This window comes from Drosophila gunungcola, assembly GCF_025200985.1.
Source record: "Drosophila gunungcola strain Sukarami chromosome 2R unlocalized genomic scaffold, Dgunungcola_SK_2 000012F, whole genome shotgun sequence".
NCBI classification, from domain to species: Eukaryota; Metazoa; Arthropoda; class Insecta; order Diptera; family Drosophilidae; genus Drosophila; species Drosophila gunungcola.
Genome location: NW_026453170.1, coordinates 2,340,208 through 2,367,687, shown reverse-complemented (window position 1 = coordinate 2,367,687; position 27,480 = coordinate 2,340,208). Strand labels below are relative to the sequence as shown.

The 27,480-nt window shown below is 40.9% G+C and overlaps 1 protein-coding gene across 12 annotated transcripts; it reads right to left on the bottom strand.

Annotated features, from left to right (window-relative positions):
* Positions 1-314: 314 nt before the first annotated feature.
* LOC128255803 (RING finger protein nhl-1-like) lies at positions 315-25,771 on the bottom strand. 12 transcript variants are annotated; one of them, XM_052985564.1, is made up of 13 exons: positions 25,414-25,771; positions 22,654-22,739; positions 18,676-18,816; positions 17,283-17,418; positions 15,223-15,365; positions 12,861-14,621; positions 9,521-10,230; positions 5,874-6,158; positions 3,899-4,678; positions 1,554-1,713; positions 1,058-1,198; positions 849-925; positions 315-780 (listed from the first exon to the last, which is right to left on the bottom strand). In XM_052985564.1, the coding sequence occupies exons 3-13, from the start codon at positions 18,808-18,810 to the stop codon at positions 567-569; spliced, it is 4,542 nt and encodes a 1,513-aa protein (XP_052841524.1). In that variant the 5' UTR covers positions 18,811-18,816; positions 22,654-22,739; positions 25,414-25,771; the 3' UTR covers positions 315-566. The 12 variants fall into 12 exon arrangements, with proteins under 12 accessions (XP_052841524.1, XP_052841512.1, XP_052841515.1 ...); XM_052985552.1 differs by having other exon boundaries at positions 9,521-10,281; positions 13,323-14,621; positions 25,414-25,770; XM_052985555.1 differs by having other exon boundaries at positions 9,521-10,281; positions 13,359-14,621; positions 25,414-25,770.
* Positions 25,772-27,480: the final 1,709 nt, after the last annotated feature.

Below are 27,480 nucleotides of genomic sequence, written 5' to 3'. Positions count from 1 at the left end.
TGAAGCTGCCACAGTTGCTGCTACCAACAGAGTTTCTGTTGCTGTTGTAGTTGTTGTTACACACGCCATACGCAGCAGGCAGTTGGAGGCAAATAGTTTATGCGAAAAGCTACGAAAAAAGTTTCCAATTTGCTGGCACAGAACATCTTAATTTAATAAAGTGCCCTGGGGCAGGAAAACTGAGGGGGCGTGCGGCAGATTTGGAAATTGTTGGGCTGCACGCAGATAAATCTCAATTAGGGAATACTTGAATGCAGCAATAAACAGCTGGGCCCCCACTCAAAATGTACATATAAGCCGAAAGGAAACGAACATTTTGTTCACTCAAACTCTGACGAGTTTTCGCTTTTTTTTATTCAAATGTTTCTTTTTTCGCTCTAGTTTAACAAAAAGTTTTTCGATTTTTTTTCAGCTTTTCCTCATGGCTAATTGACACAATTTCTAGGCATAGAAATAGTGGCAATAATTGCTCTGGCACTGCATAACAAATAATAGTTAAAGACAAAATAAAGACAACTCAAGATGAGATAATGCAATGGTTCTTCCATGGTGTTCCCTCGTTCCGATCAGAAAACTTGGACGCGGTGATTCTCGCGATCGCAGACCAAAATGTTACCGTTCGACATGATGGCCACGCCCTCGAGTCCCTTGAACTCGGAGTCGCCGGAGCCCCAGGAGCCGAAGGTCTTCAGGAAGCTGCCGTCCGGATTGAAGATCTGAATGCGATTGTTGCCCGAATCGGCCACGAATATGTAGCCCTGATCGTCCACGGCCACACCGCTGCAGAAAAAATTATGCGGTGCGCGTTAGCACTTTCGCAATTAAAAGTGGCAATTCGATTTGCTTACCGGGGAAACTTGAACTGGCCGTCGTCGGAACCCTCGCCGCCCACCGTGGACAGGACCTTGCCGTTTACGTCGAAAATCTGCGGATGCGAAAAGGTGACAGCGGAAGGTGCAGGAAGGTCAAATAAATTGCAAACGAATCTCGACGGCGAGCATATTTTAATTAAAATTGTTCACATGGCCAGACAGGCATGAAGAGGGTATTGGCTCACCTGAATCCTGTGGTTATTCGAATCGGAAACAATCACACGATTCGTGTTCGATACGGCTATATAATGCGGATGCTCAAGTTGTCCCTCGCCACGGCCGCAGGAACCGAATTTGCCAACGAAGGAGCCATCGGATTGGAAAACCTGACGAGTGCGAATATTCGATATAAGTTGGCAAATTGAAATGGGCAGGAGCACTCGCCAGGATGGACCGTGCAGAAGAGTACACAAAAACTCGCATATACATATATATATATACTCCAGTTAAGCCCATGAAAATTGCTGCTCTAGCATGAGAGGAGGAGGCGGGTGGTGCAGCTCGAGTGTGACAAATTGGGCAAGCCCGAGCCAACCGCCTCTGCCACCGCCACTGCCCCAACTATCCACCTGCCCACTGAATATATAAATATTTGCATGCAAATCGAGATTGAAGATGGAGGCGAGCCGAAAAATGGCTGCGGACGGAGCCTCAAATGGCAATATCCATGCCCCGACTCACCTGCACTCTGTGGTTCTCCTTGTCGCACACGTAAATGAAGCCGAGTGCATCGGTTGTTACGCCCCAAGGATAATTGAATTTGCCATCTGCGGTGCCCTGCGAACCGAAGGCGCGCAGGAATCGTCCTTGCGGATCGAGCACTTGTATGCGATGATTGTATCTGCAATCGAGAAAAAAGAAAATGCACGGAGAAAAAAATTAATAAAAGTCGTAATAAAACTTTAAAAAAAATTCTAAAATTTAACTAGTTTCTTCAGATGATGTGTTATTTTATATGAAAAATAAGAAAGGAAGCACACTTCGGCAAGCCGAAGTTCATATACCCTTGCAGCTATTGCAAAAGTTTAATATTATTGAAATTATTAAAAATTTGATTTACATTTCAAAACATTCAAGCTATGATGATTTGCAGCTCAATTATTCGATAGTAATTAAATATATTTTTATTATTTCTATGGGAGCTATATGATATAGTAGTCCGATTTCGTCCGATAACAGCAAAGTTATAATTTTTTTATTTATTTTGCAAATTTCTGACTAAACTACATTGTATAGAGTCTAAAGTTCTATTAAAGTATTTTAAAATCGTTTTCTTTAAGTGAAACAAAAATGTAGTAGTTTTGCAAGCTAAAAATTGCTATGGTGATTTTTGTTTTGAATATAAAGAAGTTTGAAAAAGTTTTCAGCTATAATTCGGAAATTCGGTAAGAAAAGATTTTAAGGACCTATTGAGTCTTTTTCTCTCAATGTAAATGGACGGGCCAATTTATAGGGCCATCAAGTCGGCGGATTCCCCGTTAATTGTGAACCGGAGCCAAGGGAGATCTCATTACGGGTCCCCGAAAGAAGATTCGCGGGTCCCTTAGCCAAGTCGCGACTCCTCGGAATTCCAAGGTGTTGGGCGTGGGTAGTCGGTTTTCGGTCGTGGGTTTCAGGTTGTTGGTTGCTGGATGGTGGATGCTGGATGTGAATGCTGCTCAGAGTGGGTGGATGGGTGGGTGGGTGTCGGGCTTAGGCCTAAGCCGCTTAACGTGCAAAATCAAAGTTGACTCACACAATGAGGATACCCCCGGCTCTGGGTGCTTAACGAGGTTTTGCGTCAAACAATGACAGCGAGCTCGGAGCGGGGAGCACTCGTAAAAAGGTTGCAGATAACATGTGCAGGAGCGCCAAAGACTCGCACTCCGCCCGACTGACCCGGCACATGTTTCTCATTAACGCGGCTATTATGCGCTTAGCCCTGCCAATTAGAGGCGGAGCTAGGGCCTGCGAATTAATCATGCGCCTTTGTTTCGACTTAATTAAAACGCAGACTGACCGCCAGCAGATGCTCACCCGGCCGGAGATAAAGTATCACCGCCAAAAGTAGCCAATATCAATTTTTTACTTTCTATGCCCTGCTTTTGGGAGGAGGTTTCCCTAAAACATTTTGCTCTACAAGTGCGGGGAATAGCAACAGCTTGAAATAAATATATACAACAATTTTTAGTCAATTTTGGACTTGAAGTGCTTAACTTAGTCTTATATTATTTAAATAACAAATTAGTTCAATCAAAATTAAAAACGGTCCGAGTTGATGTTGAATAAATTGCAGGCAAGTCTTAAACGTGAAAGTCAACTCTCTTAGTTGTTTAAGTATTTGTTCAGTATTAATAAATGTAATTTTTTGTTTCGGTTTTTCTTTTTTCTTCATAATTTCTGTGATTTAGACTTTACTTTAACTAAGTTTCGGGTGCCCAGCTTTTCTTTATAACCTTTTTTCTACAAGTACGGGGCATGGCATTTTTCCATTTTTCCATTTTTCAATTAAATAATGTAATAATGTCGGAACAAGCAAAACGAACAAATTAGTTAAAGGTAAACGAAAAACTATTCTTGAAGATATTGAATAAATGGCAGGCAAATCATAAACGTGAAAATTGTCGTACTAAGGTATTTAATTATTTTTTAAGAATTTAATTTTATTAATTTTTTATGATTATTTCTAAGGAATTAATAAATTTAATTTTATGATTATATTATTAATTCTTAACAAATTTTATATATGTTTTCTGTATTTTAGACTTATTTCACTTGACTTTGCTTTTAGTTACAAGGGATGAAAAAATTTATTTGTAATAGATTTGAACAAAAATGTATAAGTCTGTTATTAATACAACCTTGTGGTTACATAATAACATTAAACTGAGTTAAATATAAAATAAACTGAGTACATTTTTAAACGTATTATTGTTAATATAGCCAGAAAGATCAATAAATTTGTTAAAAAATAATTTTTATTGGTTAATTAACCAATATTTACAAAAATTGAATATAATATTATGTAAAGCGTAGTATTCACTTACCTATCGGCTATGATGTACTGGCCGATGCGGTTGACGGCCACGCCGGCGAGGCAGTCGAACTCGCCCTCGCCGTTGCCGTACTCCCCGAACTCCTTGACGAAGATGCCGTTGGAGTCGAAGACCTGGACGCGGTGGTTGCTGGAGTCGGCGACCACGATGCTATTGTCGGGGCCGACGGCCAGGCCGCGCGGCCACGTGAAGGATCCGGGCTCGCTCCCCCGGCCCCCCAGCTGGAACAGCTGCTGGCGCTTGCGCAGGTACACCTGCTTAGGGATAGTACCTGCCGCTCCGGTTATACCGGCTGCTGCCGCTGCTGCTGCTACCGTAGGGGACGTAGGGGAGCCTAGCCCGTTTTTTGACCCGTCGTCGTCGGAGGAGGCCAGCTCGTTGGCCTGCCGCAGGGGCAGTCCGAGGCTCAGCCGGCGGGACACGTCGCTGGCGGTGCTGCGTCCGCTCGCCCCGCTCGTCCCGCTCCCGTAGCCGTGCGCATGCGACGACGCCGCCGCCGCCGATGACGTGGAGCTGGCGGCGTGCGAGTCGCGTGCGCCACTGCTACTTCCGGCCGAGTCCTTGCTGCTCTTGTTACCGTACTTGTTCTTCAGGTACCGTGCCCAGGAGCTCAAGGCCTCGCCGTCCTTGCTGTCGGTGGCCGAGCTGCCGCCCAGGCCGCCGGAGCGCGAGGATCCCGCACCGCGGTCGGTGATCGGCGAGTTGTCGCGCGACTTCAGGGCGTGCGAGGAGCGGCTGCGGGAGAGGTCGCTGCTGCCGTATCCGCTGTACCTGAAACGGCATCTCAATTAGCAAATGGTCTCGGGGACGAGCCCGCGGGGATGGGTGGATGGTGAAATGGCATGGATTCGAGTGCTCTGGCTGATTTCGAACATGATGAGGCGCTCTCAACTGAGAAGAAAAGCTGTATTTGAAATCGGGAACCAGACAAATGCTTCACTCCCACTAAATGTGTTTATTAAGTTTAATCAAACTGTCTGCTGTGTTTACCTCTTAGTACAAAAGAATATATAATACAGATTATCATATAAATGAAATGTCGTCAAACAAGAAAAAAATTTGTGTTTTTTACTGTTTAATAATTTTAATTAAAGCAGTTAAGAAAATTAACTTCCAAGTTCAAAAGGTACGCAAATAACATTTTTTTGGCATTCTTCCTATAACATACAACTAAAATTTTAGGAACTTAAACAATTTGGTCTGTGTTCTAAATTTCTTAAAGAAAATATTGTCTTTTTAAAAAAAAAAAATTACACTTGCTCTTACGAAAATTACAAAAATAATGTATTTCAAAAGCAAAGCAAATCTATTATTTTAAATCTATTATATTATTTAAAAAAAAAAATGGTTCCATCGTTTTGAAAGTAATTCATACTGATGTTTGCAGATTAGTATTCCTGGTTTCAAAACAACTTTTTTCTCAGTTTGCTGATCTAAATGAGACTAGTGCATGAAAACTAGTGCTGCTTATGTACATAGGGATTTAGAGAAGGGGCAAACTTCTTGGTTGATTTCCAGTTAATGTCGGTTAATTTGAAAACGCGCAGAATTTTGATTCTTCCTTAACCACAAGTGAGTGACTAATAAAAACCAAAAAGTACAAAATTAAGAGAAACCAAAAAGTAATCCAAAAGTTGAATTAGTGTAGAGTGCAACATAAACGAGAACGAAACGTGGCGAACTTCGGACGTGGCACGCACAGAAACTCAACTCAAAAGTAAGAAACCATAAAATCAAATTCAAAAAAATTAGAAAAAAATATAAACCGTGGGGACAGCACACGCACAATGAAAGCGCCCAGCGCACGACAATACAATATGCCATCGGGACGGGATATATAAATATAGTACGAGTATGTCTATGTACAGCCGATATACCCCGTATGTACAAACTAAGGGTCAAGGACAGGGGCAGGGGAAGGGGCAGGGTTTGAATATAGCTGAAAGATCTGGTGTCTCACGCGCACCTTGAGGCCAGGTAAGCGGACGGCGAGACCGTGGTGGGGGACACCGGCTCATCCAGGTCCTCGTCCTCGTTGCCGAACTGGTGGGAGGAGCGGCTGCGCGCCAGCCGGGTGCGGCGCTCCTTCATGGCCAGGTAGCGGGAGCGGCCCGTTCCGTACCGACTGTCCGAGTCGTCGCCGGTTCCCGTTCCGGTGGCGTCCTCATCGAAGGAGGCGGTGGGCGTGGATAGCGAGGGTTGCGTTACAATGGCGCTGCTCTTGCTCTTGTTTAGAAAGCGGCTTGTGTAGCTGCAAAAATGTTGATTCGGTTCGGTTCGGTTTTTGGTTTTGTTTTTGGTTCGGTTTGGTTTCTACGCTTTTATATTATATTTTTTGTAATTGATTAAAACGGTGTATTCATGGTGCGTATTTCTTTTTTTTGACTTTGCCGTAGCTGTTGCTGTGTGTCTCATTTTATAATTTAGACTTATCCCTGGGACAACCACCGCTTAATTAACTAACTTTTAACTAGCTTAGGTCCGTGGCTGTACCTGTGAGCGTAGGTCGCATTTATTAGCCATTTAATTCTATTTAAACATAGCGAGCCCGAGCAGAAAGTTTCTAATTAAATTCACATTTCGCATTATCGAAAGTTAAACAAAGTAGTTGGGAAAAGTTCGGTTAAGTACTTGAAATTATGGCGCCAAAAGGCGTCCGTGTCTGTGTTTCTGGGTGTGTGTTTGGGTTGGTTGGTGGGTGGTTGGGCTGGTTAGGAAACACGGAAAGCAACAACTACTACAACAAGATCAACGAATACCGAAGCACGAAAAAAGGACATAAATTAAATGCTTAAATCTAGGTGAGTACGAGTGCAAAAACGCAATGCAAATGGTGCAAATGGGGCAAATAAAGCAAAGCAACAGGCAGCATCATCAGCAGCCCACAAAAGCAGGCAGCACTTTTTGCTGCCGCTCGATTTTTGCAAAATAAAAGACAGCAATTGCCACTGCATATCTGTTTACACTGCTTAATTGCCAACGATAAAAAGGAGCTTAAACAAGTGGATATAATATAGTCAAAAGCAACGACCACCCGATACCTGCTGTGCCATATTTAGCAGCTTGAAAGAGTTTTTTAGAAGTATCGTTTTACAAATTATGAACACGAACGGTGCTAATTATTAAATCTAGAGTAAACGTGTTTACCTCTGATATGGTTATTATTTTTTTTATTTAATTGCTCATTGTTTTTCAAAGGCAATCGTAAAATTCACAAAAAGGTTTTGTAACAACACAATAAACTTAAAATTTTAGTTTTAAAACGTTGATATATTATATTAAGACCGGAATAAAAGCAAATGGAAAATGACGTTACCAAAACCGGCAACTAATATGGTGGAAGATTGTTATTAATTTCACCGTAATCCATTAAGACAAAAATTACTTTGAGGTTGGTTTAAACATGTATGAAATTGGATTCTCGAAGTTTAATATATTTGGTGAAAATATCCCCTTTAAATCTATCAATTTACGCAAGTCCAAGTTACCCGGTTAAAACTGAAATATATGCAGCTGGAAACTTTAGCTTTCTCGTGAAAAGCATAAATCCAGCTTCAGTTTTCACTAAACAAACACCCAGAATAACTACGGCCATGATAAACAGACTGACTGATAGACTTCTGAAAAATATATGCTGGCACTCGGACTGATGGCAAATAGCAATTTATCGCATTGTTCCTGGAAGGAGTATTCGAGTTCGAGGGAGGGTGATTAAGTGGGAGTGGTGCAAAATTGGCGGAGGGACTGTGGTAATTACATTACGCTAGATTTGTTGCAGGGGAAAAAGGGTTCGGTATTTGTTGTCGTGCAAAAGTAAAATTAAAGAAGTTTTGTCGCCCAGGCACAAAGGACTCGCAACGGGCCGCATTGATCCCTTTGAAAAGGGTATTGACAGAGAGACATAAAGGCGGAAAAAACAGAAAAACAGACGGAAAGCGAGAAGTAAAGTTCATTTCCAGCGGCCCTTTGAGTGGCTCTTTGAAAGGGCCCATCATCACGACTCTATTTGCCCATTGAAGGTGACTCCGAGTACTCAACGGTGAACTTGCTCAATTTTATTTCCAGCGAGCATCCAAATATTTAATCAATAGGGTTAAGCGCTCGTTTAACATGAGTTGGCTTAGTGGGTTAGGCGGGGGATTTGAGAACTCATTCATCGTTACGGGTTAACAAACAATTGAACTACGAATTGCATTGAATTCGGAGTCGTTTTGGCCTGAGTTTCGCATAGGTGTGTATATATAATACAGTATATAGTACAATATATCGGGCTAGACATCGGTGAGTCGCTTTCGGTAGCGAGCACGGCTGGGTCTGCTTATGTACGGTATGCTAAAGGGCAGAGCACTGCAAAGATCATTATATAGAGAACACAAAGAAAAAAAAGAAAAAAGAGTGATAGAACGGTGTGTACTGTGTGTGTTTACCTATCGGGGATTGTGTGTTGTGTTGTGTTGTGTTCAGTTGTGTTTTGTTGTTTGCTATGTAAAGGTTATGAACTTGACAATTAGACGCCACACGAGGCGTATGAGCAACAAGGTGGCCAATGCCAGGTTAATGCCAGCACGGAGCACTTGTACAAAGCTGCAGCAGTGAGATACAATGGGATACAAAAGAGAGTCTTAGAAAGCAGACATTAAAACGTATCGAACTCGTTGTGAAACCAAACCAAACCAAACGCAATTATCCATTAGGCATATCGATTAAAGCCACTCTGCAGTCGTGTGTGCAAATGTGTACCTAATTAAAATTGTAAATTAATTGCAGGCCGTGTTTTTACAGGTAATTCAATTAGTGTGGCATAAAACGAGAAAAACAAATCACCGAACTGCAATATTTGACACACACAATTTATATGCCATGCTCATCAGATATGTATCGTTATCGTTTCATTAAAAAGCGGTAGCTACTAAGCGGTTGCACAGAGAACAAAACAACACGAAATTCCTCAGAAATCTTAGAAACATTATTTCTGCCGTCCAATTGAATGGCATAAAAGATTTTATCCTGTTAATCTGACTAGGCGAATGTGTGCGTGTCACTTTCCAACAAGATTTCAAAATGTATTTAGTGTATTAATTAAAGTTCAAGGTCTTTTTACCCAAATCAATATGTAAAAATTAAATTAATTAAACTTTAAGCAATTTTGATATCATAAACTTCTAGATTATTTAAAAAAAAACTTAGTTGATAGTGTGTCTACTTTAAGTTTTTAAATTTATGTTGGGAAAGTGACTATCTAAACGTAACTGAGAGTATGTAATTTGCTAACTAAATAACAAATTGCCCCACCAACTTTTCAGCAAAACTATTTAATTAAATCACTTAGCTAGTTTCAAAAACTTAACTCAACTAAACTAATCTTTAATTAAAGAAATTATGGACATTCTTTTAGAAAGCGAAACAATGGCTTTTCAGATACCTTTTAGAAGTCTGTGGAATTAAGTTCTCTGTGCAGACTACCTTATGTGTGTGTTCTGTCGTAATATCTGTTCCGCTCGCCTCATTAGCCATGCAAATTAGTTTGGTTATAGAAACTTCAAAATCACGAAAACGCTAGACCGTTTTTTTATTTTTATTTTTTTTTTTTTGGGTAGGGGTGGATGGAAATACCTGCTGCCAGTGCCGCTGCCATAGCGGTCTTCGCTCTCGCTCGCGTGATGGGGAGCGGGCACGGCTCGCGTGCGTCCGCTGCTGGTGCCGCTGCCACTCCCATAGCCGCTGCTCGAGGGCGTGGCATAGCTGCTCCGACCGGCGGCCGTCGAGGAGCTGTCGTCGCGGGAGGCTCGGCGGGCCTCCAGTCGATCGCGGTAGGATCCGCCGGTGGTGGAGCCACTGGCCGCCGTGGTGGAGCTGGCGGCGCTGCTGGGCGTGGATTTGCTGGTGGTGCTACTGCTGGTGGCACTGGTCTTCGCCTTGGTCTCCGGCTCCGACTCGGACTCGGACTCCGAGCTGGTCTCCTCCTCGCTGCTGGAACTGGACTCCGCCTTCTTCTTGTCCGCCGACCCGTTGGACGCATTGGCGGTACTGTGCTGCGGCAGGAAGCGGCTGACGAAGGGCTTCTTCTCCGGCACAGCCGTAGTGTCCCTGGCAGTGGAGTACCTGGCTGAGCTGGGCGCCTTGGCCGGCTGGCTGGCGGCGGAGTTGCTGCTGCCACTGGAGGCAGTGGAGGCAGGTGCCGCCGGGGCTGCGGATGTGGCTGCCACAGCCGCCGCCGCTGCCGCTGAGCTCGCCGAGCTCTCGGTGGAGGCACTGCTGTCGCTGCTACCGGATCGCTGGGTCTTCTTCACCGCCGCCACTTGCGCGGAAACGGGCGGCTTCGACTGTTGGATTGTAGGAGTGGGAGTTGCATCAGAGTCTGTGGCGCTGGCGGTCTGAGTTAGTTCAGTTTCGGTGTTGGCAAGCGACGGAACGAAAAACGAATGCGGTGCAGATGCAAAATATAGAGATTCAGAGATAGAGAAATTGAGATGGCGATGGCAATGGCGATGGCGATGTTGAGATGTGGATTGCAGATGGGCTGGGGGTTCGTAGTCGGATGGGCTCAAGAAATTCAACGCCTGTTATTTCCTTTAAATGTTCATGTAAGTAGGTTTAAAAAAGCTTACACTTCAGGAAAATGTTTCTGTTTGCAGTGGTATATTAATTAAAACAGTAGTGGATGTTAAGCGGTTACGTTAGATATTCAAATTTCCTTATTTTTTGTGCAACTACATTTTGTAAACTTTATATCATTCAACTTTCCTTCTTGTTTCTATTTGCCCTATTTCCAATGATGCATTTCCATGAAATACAATAATTTTTTTAATTTGTATGTCAAATACAAGTCATACACAATTATCTTTATATTAGAAATAAAAAGTAGATGACAATCGCAAGTTCGTTTTTAGTTTTAGTAAACTTTTATGTTTTACCTTAAAAATGAATGAATAATTGTAATGTTTGCAAAAGGTCCCCTGAAGAAAAACGGTTTTTTTTTTTGTTAGTTAGTTACCCATTAGTTTTTTGGCTAAATAAAAATGTCCTTTCTCGTTTCTATGACTTTATGAGTCCTTGGCCATCAGTAGCTTCCAGTACCAACTAAATTAATCATAAAATTCGAGGAAATAAGAAATAAGAATTGCCTGGCATCAGACCCTTTTCATTAGATGCGATATTTCGTCCACTCTCTTTGATGTGGCCCTAATTGATCAGACAACCTTTTCCTATTCCGATTCGACAAATGCCAGAAGCAAGACAAATATGCAGCAACTGTGCATATGTCACTATGGCAAATGCTCCACGAACACACCCTATATATAGTATAGTATGTTATGGTATAGTATAGTATAGTATGGTGTATTCTTTCACACGGATACACACGCACACACTGGCAGCTGGAAACATTGTTAAACTGACGGAAGCAGCCGCATCGCTGACAGTCGCATGATGGTGAAATATTCGCCATTGAACCTGGCTCCGTCTGCCATTTTTCGGGGGCGGCTGACGGGGGGGCGTGGCAACAATGTGTTTGGTGAATGCATGACAGGCGAAAGAAGGAGGTGGGCGGGGGTTGGGAAACTGGAAGGGGGTAAAGAAATACATACACAACAGAAATATTTACAGCGGACATCAGAAATTGTAAACCAACAAAACGGCAACGACAAAATAAAGAATGGTATAAAAAGTATTCGAAATGATGGGAAAGAGACAGAGTTTAGAGAGAAAACGGGAGGAATGTCGCTTTATTGATCAGGGTCTGTGGTTTATTCAGCTCGACAGCATTTGCCAAAGAAATTTAGTAACATTTAAGCAAATTAACATCACTACCACATCGTTTGTCCACTTGCAAGAGAGATTCCCAGAAATGTATATGTAGATTAAAGGTAAAGATAGAGATAGAGATATAGATAGGTATACATAGATAGAGAGAGAAAGGGAGAAACAGAAAGAATCGAAAGAAAATACTTGTTACATCAAAGGAATTTTGTAATTTCTGGTTGCTTTATTGGCTTTAAATTTGTGCAGTCTCTAACTAACGATAAGGTAAAGGATGTTAAACTACATAAATAAAAAAATATATATATCCATATATGTATGTGTATACAATATTGTACAATTCTGATGTCCGAGCTTTGGGCCGAAACTTTGCCGCGCATTGCATTCACATTATTTAGTCGGGGGCCAAAGGTTCTGACCCAAAGCAGCATTAGGTGAAAGGCGCTCACAAGACAATAAACGTAAGTAAACCAAATGGAAATAATAAAAACAATCAGGGTAAATAAATAAAGACAGAACTTAACGTACACATGAAATAACAAGAACAGAAAATAAGGTAGGTAAATCAAAATAAATCAAAACGAAACGAAATGAGACAAGTTCGGGGGAAATGGTTTTGGTTAGGTAAGATTAACAGTAAAAGTAACGATAAACAGTTATGTTAAGTTGCTCTCTCGACTGGATCGACAAAATAACAAGGAGAACACTTACGGAGCGGAGGGGAAGTGTGAACGATGGAGCACAAATAAAGAACGAAGCACACAGTGGCGTATACGCAATTATCGTTTTAATTTCTTTCGGCGGGAGTTTGCAAAACACAAGGGTAAAATACTGAGCCAGGCTCCAGTGACAGCGATCTAAAATTCTACACAGTAATTTGCAACTTGATATTACTTGGTGAAATATCATCCTACTTAAAATAACTACGTTAAGTAACATTTTATTTTTAGTTTTCGATTTGTAACCCTAGACGAAATTAGTTTTTGTTCCTATTTAGAACATTACGTCAATATATCAGGTATATTATTGTTTCGAGTTGTGTTTTCCCATATATTTTCAACAGTATTTAACTGACATTTCGGTGCTACTTCTTTGATCTTCTCTTTGACTATCCTTTTGTTATCTATAAATAAATTTCTCAAACTTCTTCCTCCTCCTCCTCTTCATCTCCTTCTTCTTCGTCGTCATCTGTGACCTCAATCTCTTCTTCCGTGTACTCCTCTTCTTCCTCTTCCCCTGGGCTTTGTTCAGTAGATTTATCTGATTCTTCTGGAGGTTGTTGACTGCTTATGTGATCTTCCGGAGAATTTTCCACTTTTTGGACTAAATCATTTTCGGGTGGTAGTACATTGATCACTGGAAGATTCTGAGTCTCATTTTCAGCTACCCTTTCCTCTTCATCTTCCTCTCCCCCCTCCCCTTCCTCTTCACTTTCGGTGGCTGTTTCTTCTTCGTACTCCGAATCGGATTCTTCCTCCTCGGTTTCTTCGGAAGAGGTTGCTTGCAGAGATTCCTCTGGAAGGTTAAGAGATTCCCTGGGAGCCTCTTCGATTTCCGCCGCTACAGATTCTTCCCCCTCCTCTTCCTCTTCCTCTTCGCTGTCACTGCAGTCACTGGCCACGCCTTCTTCTTCTGTATTTGCCTCATTCACACTTACCTCAGCCCGCGTCGCAGATGCCGCACTATTACGCACTGGAGACGCCGCCTGGTTGGAGCTGCCGTCGCTTTCTTCGCCGCCCCGATTCTTCAGGGCCGTTACTCGCTGATCGCTGGCGGCATCGCCACCTCCGCTGGTGGACGTCGACGTGGCCGCTCCTCCGGCCGCCGAAGAAGATGCTGCGTTCTTGCGCTTCTGGCGAGCCAGCTCCTCCTCGTCGGCGGCGGTCTGCTGATTCTTCTGCTGCTGGCGCTGCATGGCCGCCTTTTGGGCCTGGATGGCGGCTTGGACGGCCGCCTGAGCTGCTGCTGCGGCATCGGATTTCTTCTCCTTCTTCTCCTTGCCAATGTCTGCCAGCCGCTGGACAACTCGGGAGCAGTCGCTCAACCGGATGATGCCACTCAGCTGGCCGCGGGACACATCCTCGCTGTCCAGTACGCGATCCTTGCGCTCCTTGAGCTCCTGCTGGCGCTGCTGTTGCTGCTGCTCGCTGTCGGAGTCGTCGTTCTGGTGCGATCTCACGAAACGCGACCGGAAGCGGGAGGACTTGCCCGCCCTGCCCGAAGAACCCTCGTTCTCGTAGTCGTTCTCGTAATCGTAGTCCCCGCTGCGCCCGTAGCGATCATTGTTCGCCTGGGTGGCGCTGCGCTGCGGGCGTTCGCCGAACTTGCGACCGCCCAGCACGGGCTCGTCGTTGTAGCCACTGCGCTCCTCCTGCTGGCGGAACTGGGTGGCCAGGCGGTGGTCGCTCTTCGAGCGCATCAAACCCGGCTGCAGGGCACTGGGCGGCGCCAGGTGGGAACTGCTCACGGAGCCGCCACTCGGCGTCGAATGGGGCGCTATGTTCAGGTCACCGAAGGTGGCCAGGTTCATCACCAGCTGATTGGGATCGATGGAGACCAGAAAGCGCACGCGCCGACTGTAGTCGTTGTTCTCGTACTCAAAGTGCCGCAGGAACTCCACCGTCTTCAGGAAGATCTCCTTGGTGTCCATCAGCTCGCAGTCGTCCCACTCCACGGTCTCGTTCATGTACTTGTCCACCGTGTCGCAGTTGCTGGTGATGTTCGTGATCTCCAGATCGAGGTTCGCCTTCAGGGTGGTGAGGTTGCGCAGCTCCACGGCCAAGTAGCGATCTATCTCGCCCTTCAGCTGGTCGGAGCGATCCTTAATGGCCTTCGTGATGCGCTGGTATATCTCATCGATCTCCTCCGTCACACTGATGGCGTTCGTCTGCAGACTCATCGTGTTCTTCTCGATGATCGCGAGCGAGTCCTGCAGGCGGTGCAAACTGCGACGGATCTACGGAAGAAGGAGGTTTAAGGATCAGAAGGGGTTTAGCAGATATGTGTAATTCTAAGGAGTCCTTAATGGTATAAATTAACTAATTCAGAGTCATGGCATTGCCACTTTGTAACTTTTATTACGTTTATACGACCCTTTTTGGCAACGAAAACTGTTTTGGTATTTTATTGGCAAATAAGTAAGGCATAAAAACTTGTACTTATTAAGCTGTTATTCACAAAGAGCAGGCATGGCAGTGCCATACAATCAATATTGTCGTTTTACATCTTTGGAGAGCCAAATGTATATTTTTTAATCAAAAAACGAATGATATACAATGGTATAAATGTTGTGAATGTAAACTAAAGTTTGATTTTGGAATTTAACCACTTAAATACATTGTTTGACATTTTTTTCTATTTTAATTCTCTATTGATTTGTTTTAAAATGATTATTTTGTCGCAAAATAAAATTTTGATTGTTATTTTAAGATAAATTTTTTTATTGTTTTAGGCCTGCTTTTAATAAAATTAAGAACTTAAACCTTTTCTTGGGCTATATTATTTGAACTAAATAAGTGTTTTGGCTATACCCACACCGAATTTGCATAATTCCCCACCTGTGAGTTGAATCGCGTGATCTCGCGCCGCAGGATGTCCATGTGGGCGCTCTTGCAGTCCTCGCAGATCTTCTTCTCGCAGTGCGCACAGTGGGACAGGTAGGCCTTTTCCGAGCAGACGCCACAACGCTCCATAATTTGACCTGCAAGGGACAGAGGGGAAGCAATTAAAAATCACTGCTGGCAGCCAAAAAGCACACTCCCAAATGGGCCTCACAAACGACTTCCTGCCTGCTTGAGTTGGACAATAAAATGCCGAGCATGCCGGCAGCAGCAGCAGCTCATCAATTTGCACTCTTGGCAACAATGTCTTGCCACATGCCAAGGATTCTAGTGGGGGAGCTCAATGGGATGGGGATGTCGAGACGGATGTCTGTTGCATTCACTAATGCGATTTCAAGAGCACGAAATCAACTGCACCTAAGCGCCAGTTATGCAGCTAGAGTCGTGTGCATATCTCTGCACTGGGAAAAGTAATTTCATGCAAACAGAAAACTTAAGTTCTTGACTTTATGTACCTTGTTTTAAAATCGTAAAAAGAGCAGTGCAAATCAGTTAAAAAATGTAATGTTGTTTTCATGGTGGTTCAAATTGTCCCACAATACTTATTAGATATTTTTTTGTGTTTTTCTCATAATAAAAAACTAGAAAGTTAAAGTTACTTTTAATCGCAACGGTATCTCTTTTAACTAAAGGGATCATTAATACAATTGGTAGTTTTATTCCCAGAATACTAAATATGTGTTCAAGCATAATAATTTGACTTAATAGCCAGACCAAAGACAAATGCTAATGCCAAAACTGTTAAGATCTTTATAGTGAGATGGAAGTCATGATATTCATACGATTTTTGCCCCTGTGCCTTTCGTTTTATGTGTGTCACATCCCTTGGCAAAGGATCCTTTGGCTTGTTGGCGATAGGATGCCTTCGCTGGGGAAATGCAAATAACGAGTCTCAGCAATGGGGCTACAATGCAAACATGGCGATGAAGCTGTCGGTTGTGCTACAGCAGTCACAGCATGAAAAAGTAAACTTTTCTGCATCAATTGCTGGCATTGGCAATGCCTGATGAACCCTCCTCAGTGGCTTTTTCAGCTCGCCCAGCTTTCCCGCTTGACAAAAATCTAAAAACCAGCAGGAGGATGGAGGCAATGCTTTATGCCAATAGTTGGCTTCTGTATTTTCTCGTGTAATCATATGGAAAAGTGAATTTGCAAATTCCACATAAAAGTTGTACGACTGCTCGTTGTCCTTGCCATATCCATAACACGAAAAGGATTCCTTTGTTTCACACATTTGCATAGCTCAGGAAATTTGTGAAGCAAAAAAATATTTGGGGATGCACAAAAAAGAATTTTTCTAACTGGAAGCATATACTTAAATAAGTTGTTACAACATTTTATACTCGGTAAAGCCTACTTGCCTAACCAAACATTTGTGTATTCACAATAAAATCAATATCTAAAATTCCTTAAAAGTTATTACATCATCTCATTTTCTTTCGGTGCGATAGTTAAAGCAAAGAGCTTTGTCTGCCTTATTAACTGACTCTTGATACTGATTGCAGCCCAAAAGTTGCAAGCCATTTGCATATTTACCCACGACCATCAAGTTTTGTCGAATAGCATTGCGTAGTCATGCTTGAGAGGTGGTTGATCCAAATTTTGGTTTGGGCCAAATGCAAATTGCTCAAACGAAATCAATTTGGCTTTGCTTAGTTTTAATTGCTATCAGATGGCAAGAGTGCCTGACTTTTTAATTGGAAAGCCAAACATAATGGCAAATGCTACTTTTTGAGCCTTTGCTATCCGTCAGCATTCCTAACACTTTTCGTTTGATGTTTTCAGTGGAATTTAATTAAAGTTACATCAATGATTACATGGCAATAATTTTTATTAATATCATGGTTGTTTGTCTTTTATCTTTGTGCACTGGGCTATATTTAATTTGAACTATTTGTCCCTGGGAATTTGCCGGCGTGTAATTGGTATTTTTTCCCAAAGGGAAATCCTTTTTTTTATGAAACTTGAAACATTAAAATTGCATAGTTTAATCCTACCTGATGTGGGATCGGGCAGTTCTCCGGTGATTTCGATGTGCAGCTCCAGGAACCGTTGCAGGGTGACGTTCGTGGGAAAGGCCTGCACGCCATTGTAGGGTATCCGGTGTTCGGCGCGACATTCCGGGCATTTTACCTAAATGATTAGCAAAAGTGTTTTTATTAGTTTGGGCATTTATTTGCCTAAAGCGTTGAGTTAAAGATGAAATCCCTAGTTCTTAGCTTTAAGCTTTAGAATTATATTTACTTAAACCCCTTTTGACCTTTTCAACTTTTTTCATCTGTTCGCAACTTTAAAAACCTTTCACATTTTGTTAGTTGCATGTGAAGGCATCTTGAGTGCGCTTTTCATCTCCTGTCATCCAATTTTTTGCCATAAAGATCAATTTCAGTTTGTGGCTTTTCTTTTAGCATGTCAGGTATTGCAACTTGCGTTTTCTCTCCCCACATAAATATTTTTTTTTGGTTTCTCTTTTCTTGAGTTTGGCCAACACAATGAAAATGCTTCCCAATTATTTGCGTGGCGCTGGCTAAAGGCCAAAACAAAATTTATAAATACATGCAGACAGAGGCGCTCTATAAGTAGCGCACCACACAGATACACACTTTCGTGTACTTGTGGGTTCATTCGAGCCTACATATATCCATGCCTTTCTATATAATTTTTCGGCAAGATATCTACGCAAATGCGCCGCAAGCAACAAGATAAATACAACATTTTCGGGGGCGTCTTGTTGGGCGCCTTTTTGTTTTTCCTCCCATTTCATTTCGTTTCACTTCCCTTGCGCGATTTTTAGTTAAGCAGTTACACTGAGGTGAAAATTGAATCAAAACTCATTAAATTACATATAGTACAATATGAAATCGAAGCAGAAATCTTGTAGTACTTTTTTAAATAAAATATTTTAAATGTTGCTGAAACCAATTTGAATTTAATTAAATATTTTCACAATAATATTTTGTGAAAAATTCTTTTTGTTTCAAATTAATATATATTTTAAAATAAATCTGAATTAAATAGAAATCAAATTTAAATCAGGTTAAAATAAAACATTAAAAATATCGGCAAGCTTTGACAATGCTTAGTTTAACTTCATCTTAAAAATGCTTATAAATGAATTAAAGATAATGATATGAAAAAAATTGTATATATCCTATATTGTGTATATAGGACTATACAGAAAATAGGAATTTCGTCAAAAAAATTTTTAGCCTAGGTTCGTTTGCTTGCAATTCTTAATTCGTTTGTAATTTAAATAAAAATCGACATTTTTCGCACTGTACATCTGGGATGTGTGACGTAGGCGGCGTTAACCAAATTGCCGCACGCACACAATGCTCCTCATGGCTACATGCATTCGCACAGTGGGATGATTAATGATGATCGCCTTACCTGCCGTCGCACATAGTCCACCAGTCCCTCCATGCAGGGCTCCATGCAGAAGGAGTGCTGACATGGCAGCAGCTTGGGGATGCGGTACCTGTCCAGGCAGACGCAGCACGTCAGCAGCTGCTCAAATTGCTCCATGGCTCACTGACATGAAAAGGGAGAGGAATCAAATGCAAAACAGTCATTAGGCCTGATTCGATTTAACCGCCGAGGCGCTGTCAATTTGATATTCATATCATTATAAATTCAGGACCGCCAAACTCCCCTTCCCCGACCCACCTAAGCTCATCATAAGACGACAGGCCGTCTGTTAGGCGGTAAGCTTCGCCGCAAAAAAAGCCCGAGCAATCCGATTCCTACGAAATTCTTGCATTTGAATGAGCACACAGCACAGACCCCAAAAGTCATACAATAAATTGACCATTTCGTTGTCGTAAGTCGCGAGTCGACTTCATTTGGCCCGGGTAAATACACTAAGCCACAAATCTGCTTATGGCTGCTTCATTAAAAGCGGCTCTGACAAGTTTATTTAGACGAACCCGAGATACTCAACAGTATCAGATGTTCGCTCCCCCTCTATTTTCGCTCATCAGCAAATGAAATCCAAGGAAAGCGACGTTTTGGCATGAGAATTCAGAATGTTATGTGTGTCTCCTGTTTCGCTGCACTTAAATTCAAGCATTATTTAAACATCAGTTCACCTTTTCACTAAGCAATGAAAAATACGATTTAATAATGGGAGTTTATATTTCAAAAGATTCGTGATTCATATTAAGACAAACCGAAACATGATTCGTTTAAACGGGTGATATGCATATTCTGCAGATGCCAAAATGTATTTTCATTAAACGTTTCACTTCGATTATCTTTCATGTATCCATTTAATTTGGCAGGAAAATAAAGAGAGTATTAACTTTTCAACAAAAAAAGGTTTGAACAAATGTCGTACTTAAAGTATCATATTGGGGTATATATATATATCATTGCTTAAAAGCAAATAACTCAAATAATCTGCATGTTCTTTGAGTAAATTTTACTGTGGCTATGAATCAAAAATATATATCAGTTTGTATTGCACAATTTCATAAGCTACTTTCCACATATTTTAAGACTCTGCAATATCTTCCTCACATTCGCTTTCCTTATGGAAAAGGGAACATTGCTGGCCGCAGTAGAGATTTTAATAATAAAAATGACACACATTTCGTATTAAGAGGGAAGAAAAGCAGCCAGCGCCGTATATGAAGTATAAATATAAATACGATTTCGCAGTTGCTGGCAATATGCATCGCGTATACGCCGCGTGTGTCGCTCACAAACTCGGACCAATGCGCACTTCCTGCTCGTAAATAAAGGCGGAATGTGGGAGGATGTAGTCATGGAATCGGTGCTCCATGTCCATGCTAGCCACCACTAATTGTCGTGCGCCTGGTTGCCATTATTGTCGTGTTTGGTTTGGTTTGGTTTCGGATATTTAAAGCATCAATTTAATGCGGCCAAAAGTTCACAATGATGCCATCGGAAAAAGTGGATATATGTATGAGCTTACCGACATATGCGAACAAAGTGCAATTAACTGAAAAATGCGCTTAAAATCAAATTGAATAGAAATTTTGTCGCTCGCTCTAATTGTGCGTGCTGAAAAAAGGCAAATGGGTGGTCTTTCAGAAAGTGGAGGTCCCTTTTTGGTTTCGAGCGGAGTGCAGTGTGTGTGGCGAATCTAATTTAGCCATTGCATTTGTGAATCGCTGCTGAAAGGATTAAAATGAATAGCCAAAAGATGCACGCCAGCATAATGGAAGCCACCACCAGAAACCCCGGGAATCCCCTTTCACATTTGGCTTAAACGGGAAAGCGCAGGGAGGTCATATGGCTATGGCTGCTAAAATAAATTTCCGGAATACTCCTATGCAGCTTTGAATGCATTCGCCAGCAGTGTTAGTTATTTCGCAGAATACCAAACCAATTATCCGTGAAAATCTTAAATGCTCTTGAGCCAGAACGTTGTGTTGTCTGATTTTCCTTTAAATTTGCTCACTGCTCTTTGTTTTAATTCAAACGGCAGATTGATGGCGACAGTTGTTCAATGTTTTGTTTACACAATGAATTGCCGAGAAAATCATTAACCTTGAGGGGGTTAAGACCAAGTCGAATTATGCGACAGGAAGCAGTAAACGGCCAACAGGAAACGGAAACACACACACTTGACCGTCAGAGAAATGTGTGCCAAAAGTAAAAGAACCAAAATGGGTCAAACTTTCGCGCTGTTGACAGCTGGTGACAGAAAATCATCAACGCAAAGCACTGAAAATTGAAATCAACACAAATAAATGGAAATGAATTCGATGAAATTTGGGTCAACCGCAGTTGAACAGAAATCCAAAAAAAAAAAAGCATAAAAATACATAGCAACCCAACTCACCAATAGAAATGGGAAACTATTTGGCAATCCTTGCTGTTGCTGTTAAAGCGGCACTCGAAGGCAATCATAAAATGCAATTGGTTTTTGGCAATGCAAGTATCCTTAAAACTCAATCGTTTCCAACTCGTTCTGGGCACTTTCATTAAATGTGTACAATCGATTTCCGTTCGCCTTACTTTACTTTCTATAAATCTAAATCGGTACGGTTTCGTTTGAATTTTTTTCTATAATTTTTGTATAATTTTTGCTGTGCAACGCGCCTAGTAGAATTCGATTGGAAATGTAAAAAGCGACTGAGGGCAAGTGAAAATTGCCAAGCACACAAGCAGTCTACAATATTTTAAATATATACAATCCACGGCACTCTCTCCCATTTTCGCTGTGTATCTGCGGATACTTATGTATATCGCCAGCAGAGCGAGAGCGAAACAAAACAAATTGCGCGATCATAAGATAAACGCAAAAATATATTCTTGGCATCGTGCGTATGTATCTGTACCTATGGCTGCAGTCCATTAATGAGATACAAAGATACAAATGACTACTTCGTACTGCACGTGGCTCCGAAATGGAGTTCTCACTTCTCGCCTAGGACCTGGACATCGGCTCCTTAATGGCTTATCGCAACCGAATTCGGTACATACACATACTTGTACGCACACGCTTGACGTCATCAACTGAGCTGGTTTGCTCATGCGGACGCACGCCGGCATTTTCCATCTACATATATCCCATTGCTGGGCTATTTGTGAGATTTTGTGTATCTCGCTGTAACGGGCCCTAAAAATAAATTTCATTGAAAATTGGAGCGAGCATCGCTCGAATTCGCCGACCATCGCCCCTCCGGCAAACCCGCCAAACATTACGCCGTGCTAATTGAAAAGTTTTCACTTTCATCAAAGTTAAGTCCAGCAGTTCACTCTTTTTTGTTTGAATTTTGAAATTTTGGGTACATTAAAAAGTAAATATACATGCTTTTTATTCTTTTTTTCACTTTATTTAAGCCTGCCCGAATTTTATTTTGAAAATTAATTATTATTAATTCGTTATTATTATTTATTCTATTCTATTCTGTAATGCAGCCCAGGTCCTAATAAGATTTATACGTTAACTTGAAAACAATAACTATTATGAGACGAAAACTTGACTAAATTCAGTTCCAAATGAACATTAATAGTCACTCAAAAGTTTAAAACTCCTTCACATTTTTTTTTAAACTTGAAACATTTGCGAAAACTATCCAATTTCCGGAGCTTTTTTTTCTGTGCACGCTTCTCAAGGTCAGAACTTCATTTCTCTGGCTCTGTATATGTATCTCCCTTTTGGGACTGCACTGAAAATAGAAACTCTCTAGCCCGGAATTCAGAGGCTGCAGTCGGCACTCCTAGGCCAAAAAAAGAACTGCACAGTACTCGTGGGCTATAAATAAACGGAGCAGACAGAGGAGCAGATGCAATCGAAACTTTTAGGAAATATGGCTGCAAGATCCCGCTCTCCCAGGGGGAAATCTTTATACTACAAAGTGTTGTGACGTTCCAATTTCAGCGGTCATTACTTACAGTTAGTCCTGCTAGTTTTCTTTTCCACTACGGTATCCGAGGCGCCCTTGAACGGGGCCTGTTCCTTTGGCTGTTAACTCTGCTGGCTGAAAATAAACAAAAAGCATTTTGAAGGTAAAGCAATTGACTTTGCCAAAATTGATGATTAATCGATGGCATTTTTGGCCGCAGTTCAACAGGAAACAAATCGAACCGGGAGAGACGCCCTGGCGACATCCATTGAATCAGCCGCCTTTCAATGGTCAGATCTATTTCGCCGAAATGAGCGGAGAAAGCGACCAGCAGCCATTTACCTGGCCATTAACACGCTGCGCATAAGCCGCATGATGCCAACTTAATTACACGGCCTCAAAGGCTGCGGTAAGCAAAACAATGATGAAGACCGATGGGCGGTTCACAGTGAAAGGTAGTGAAGTTCGGAATGCGCTTACGGTTCGCTTATTGTGCAGTGCGACAGATAAGCCCCTTGGTTGCACACACTTGACCAGGTTAATGAATGAACAGGTGGGGGCGGGCATGTGGCATCGAAAGTAGATCATTTTAATTAACTCGCAAAGGTGGTGGAAAGTTGCTTCCAATTAACAGAAACAATAAAACAAGGAAAAACCAATTTCCGAATCTATAATGACATTACTACTTCCGAACTTCCTCCGCTGAATCATCAGTATATCGAACACAGGAAATAAATTTAACACACATCACTTTTTACAAGACATATCCATTAATGTTTTGTATGGGGACAAAGCTGCATTGTATTATTATTAAAAATTCTGCATGAAACTTTCCCAAAAGTTATATTTCTATTGCAGGTAGTATATAAGTCGGATCGAGCCGGATCGGACGACTATAGCATATAGCTCCCATAGGAACAATCGGAAAATAAATAAAAAAGAATTATTACTTTGGTGTTTTTTAATTTTTTTTTTAGTTTTTTGAGATATAGTAATGGTTAAATATTACAGATTTACGGTTTAAATTTCATCAAAATCGGACGACTATAGCATATAGCTCCCATAGGAACAATCATAAAAATAAATACAAAAAAATTATAACTTTGGTGTTTTTTAATTTTTTTTTTAGTCCTTCGAGATATAGTAATGGTTATATATTTCAGAATTTCCATAGGAACAATCGTATAGCTGCCATAGGAACTATCGAATAATTAAGCTGCAAATCATCATAGCTTCAATGTTTTTAAACATACGCACAAGTAAATAATAATTTTTTGAAATAGCTGCAAGGGTATATGAATTTCGGCTTGCCGAAGTTTGCTTTCTTTCTTGTTTAGTGTAAAGTATGTTTTTTTTTAAACATTTTTTAGAAAAATAAATGCATTGAGAAAGCTATATTTAAATATGGATACCTCTCAGGATAATCCACATGCCAACATTATTTTTATTACGTTATTAACAAAAATTAAATATTTTGACCGTTTTAAAATTGAATAAGATCCCCGAATTTGTCAGCTTTAAACTTCAAAGTTTATAAATTAAATAAAAGGTGTTTAAATTAAAATGGTTTTTTTATGCTAAGGCAGTGTTTTAGTTTAAAAGTGCATATATTGTTCCTATATCACCATTTTCCCTTTTAGCATTTTAAAAAGTTGCAGTAATTCAGCACATATGAAAGTGTAAAAACTCTTTATTGAATGAATGAATATTTGGCAATGTTTTTTTTTTGTATCAATATATTGAGCCAATTACTTAAAACGGTTAAAACATGGAACTATTGAAAAATTATGTTTTAAGCTTTCAGCTTAATAAAAGTTAGTCTATAAATTGGCGCACCAATTGCAAAACTTGTTCGAGTGAGTATCTATTGCAAGCCAACTGCAATGGCACTTCTTAAATGCAGCCAGCGACCTTGAACTTCCGCCAAGCTAAAGCACTCTCGAAAAGAGCGAGAGGATTGGGAGGGGTTGGTGGGATAGAAGGGAAGCGAGAGGAAAAAGGCCGAGTGCTTGCAATAAGGCTAAAAGGAAAACTGAAAAACTGTTGCCTACTTTCAGGCGGCTCATAAATTTAAACCCAACCGCTCTCATTTAATCTTCCGCATGTTTTTGTGAATTTCGAAACGAGAAATTACATGTTTTGTGTGAGAGGTGTGAAAATGAAAATAAATATAAGAAACGAACCGCAAACATTCCAAAAGGAAGCCGAAAGAGAAGGAAAAGACAAGAAAAACCGAAACCGAAACAAAAGCAAACAAAGCAATCAATGATAAGCGATCAGCGGGCAAAAGACAAACACAAACAGCAAACAGCAAAAATGGAAATAGAAAATCTCTGAAAATGTCGCTGATTGAATCGAACTAAAAATAAGGCAGCAACACGGCGTATGAGCAATGTGCGTCTTTGTATGTGTGTTGGTGTTTATCGGTGTGTGGGCAAATTATTGCCATGCTTTTTGATGAGCTATGCACACCATATATATAACAGATCCTAATCTACATATATTTGTATACATGATTATGTCAAAATGTGTTAATAAATTTTGAACGCGAAGCCGAAGAAGATGAAAATAATTTTGACAACTTTTCACAAATGTGGAAAGTGGAAAGTGTGGGGGTGTGCGGGCTGCTGGGAAAACTGAATTGTCAGCCAGGTGACATTTTCACGAGCTCCTTTTCTCGCCTGATTCTCACGCCTTTTCGTTCGTTTTTTTACATAATCAGCAGCCATTGAATGCGCCGAGCTCATCTCCATTTGAATGCGTTTCCAAAAACGGGTTTAAAATGAGGATGTTTCCCCGCCCGACTCACTTGCGTTGGTTTCTCCTGTTTGCTGCTGGTTCGCGAAACTTTTGCAAATATATTCGCATGCCTTGGCGGCAAAGGACTTTCACTGGCTTCACTCTCAAACTGAGGTTCGATATGTATTTTCCCCGGATTAAATCAACACTCGCGACGCGGTTACTGGTGCTTTTGGCATATATCGCACCCTCACGCACTGCGCGACAGGTGAAAGATCTATGGACAGATCTTTGCACCTCCCCACATACACTATATATATATATATATGGATGGGTATCGAACTGGGCTATAGCTATTATCGGCGTATCGGTCCGCACGTCCACTCGCGAGCGTGCCAGAAATGAAAATGAATGTTTTGCTTCGCTCGACTCTCGGGCGGTTGATGATCAGCCGTTCTTGAGGTGAAATTTTATAAATATAACCTGAAGCAACAACAAAAGTACCACAAATATTTCTGTGTCTTCTTCCCACTTTCACGTAGCACTTTTGTTGTCTCACAGCTTCACCCGACCCCAACGAACCTGTGCATGCATTCTATATAATAACATATAATATATACACCATAATTGTCTGTAAAAATTCCGTTTGCTTTTTACAATGTCGCAGAAAGTCCAAGAGCAAATATATATTGTTAAATACGTATCGTTACCTGTTATTGTTCTGGCTTATTCCGCAGTTTCCACTTTAAGATTTCACTTTTTCTTAGTCCGGCCGAAAGAAATGCTAAGGAAACAGATCGGTGCCCACGCATTTTTCCACCAGCGTGAATCATTTCAGACGCTAGGTTTCTTAAATATTTATAGAAATGAAGGCGTTTATTGATACTTATATAGGAAAAGGAAATTGATGTCTTAACAAATATCACGCGAGTTTTATATGGTTATGGAATCGAGGCTAATTGAAATCGCTAAAAGGAAAATTTATTAAGTAGCAATACTGCAATATTATTTAATGCTGATAAAAGCTGATCTACCTTTAAGTGCTGTGTTTAGTTTATTTAATTATAATCATTAATATATAGATAAAAAAAGCTGTAAAAGCTGTAAAAGTAAAAGTCAAAATCAAAGTGGTTTCCATAGAAACTAAAAAAAGATCTAGTAATATAAAATTTAGGTAAGCTTATTTATACCCACTTGCTTTTCACAATTTAGACCACATTAGTAGCTGAATTATATTAAAATATACCTATACATTTTTGTATAAGAACAAATTTTGTTTTCACTTTATTTGATTAACATTTTCACCATTTTATGTAGTAAATATTTAGTATTCTATAATAGAATCATTCCTCTCTGCCACCACTTTCTGTATAATTGGTCTGCAATTTACCTTTCTCGCCAGACATTTGGTCTTTTGTCTGGCCATTCGCTTGTCTCCCATGAAAGACTCTTGTCAATCGACTGATGAATCGAGTTTGCGTCAAGACATTTTCCGCTAAAAGAGATAGCTGAAACAAAGCCGCAGCTACAGTCAAAACAAAAACAAACCCAAAAATTGCGATTTATGAGCGCGCCAAAACAAAGATGTCAACACAATCGCCAAGGCAGCTCAAGTTGTTGACGGACTCTAGGTCAGTCCCCATTAACATCGCCATATCCATAGCTATATCTTCCCGAGCACGGAGCGAAAATATGAATATAAATAAATATTTGAATTTAAAGAAATGGAAAAGAGTATATAATATTTTTGATTTCATTAGGTTATACAAAATTAGGAAAATTGTCTTTTAGGGGCCCGGTTTAGTTAGGATTTTTTCACAATACATATCAATATCAATGCAAAGAAAAGAAGCATGAGATAATGTTAACATTTATTCATAGGCTGTCGCTGTGTCTTTAAATGCTCACGTGGCGCATTAGAACCCTAAGTCAAAAATGTAATTATAAAATAATGTGGTTATATGTAGTTGCTAAGCGTACATAAGTAAATATATAAAAGTAAATAAAATAAAAGCTTCTATAAACTTCACACATTCTACAAATTATTCGCTCTATTCATTAAGATTTTGAATAAAAAATATTGTGGTAGAATAAAATGAAAATTAAATTATTTATTTAAGCCGGTACAAAACCAGTA

Excerpts from the sequence above, each read along its gene's own strand:
- LOC128255803 (XM_052985564.1), bottom strand. The coding sequence starts at position 18,810 with ATGGAGCAATTTGAGCAGCTGCTGACGTGCTGCGTCTGCCTGGACAGG. Across the intron at positions 4,679-5,873 it reads TCCGCTTACCTGGCCTCAAG|GTACAGCGGATACGGCAGCA; the intron begins GTGCGCGTGAGA and ends ATGCCGTTTCAG. Across the intron at positions 781-848 it reads GGCCAGTTCAAGTTTCCCCG|CGGTGTGGCCGTGGACGATC; the intron begins GTAAGCAAATCG and ends TTTTTTCTGCAG.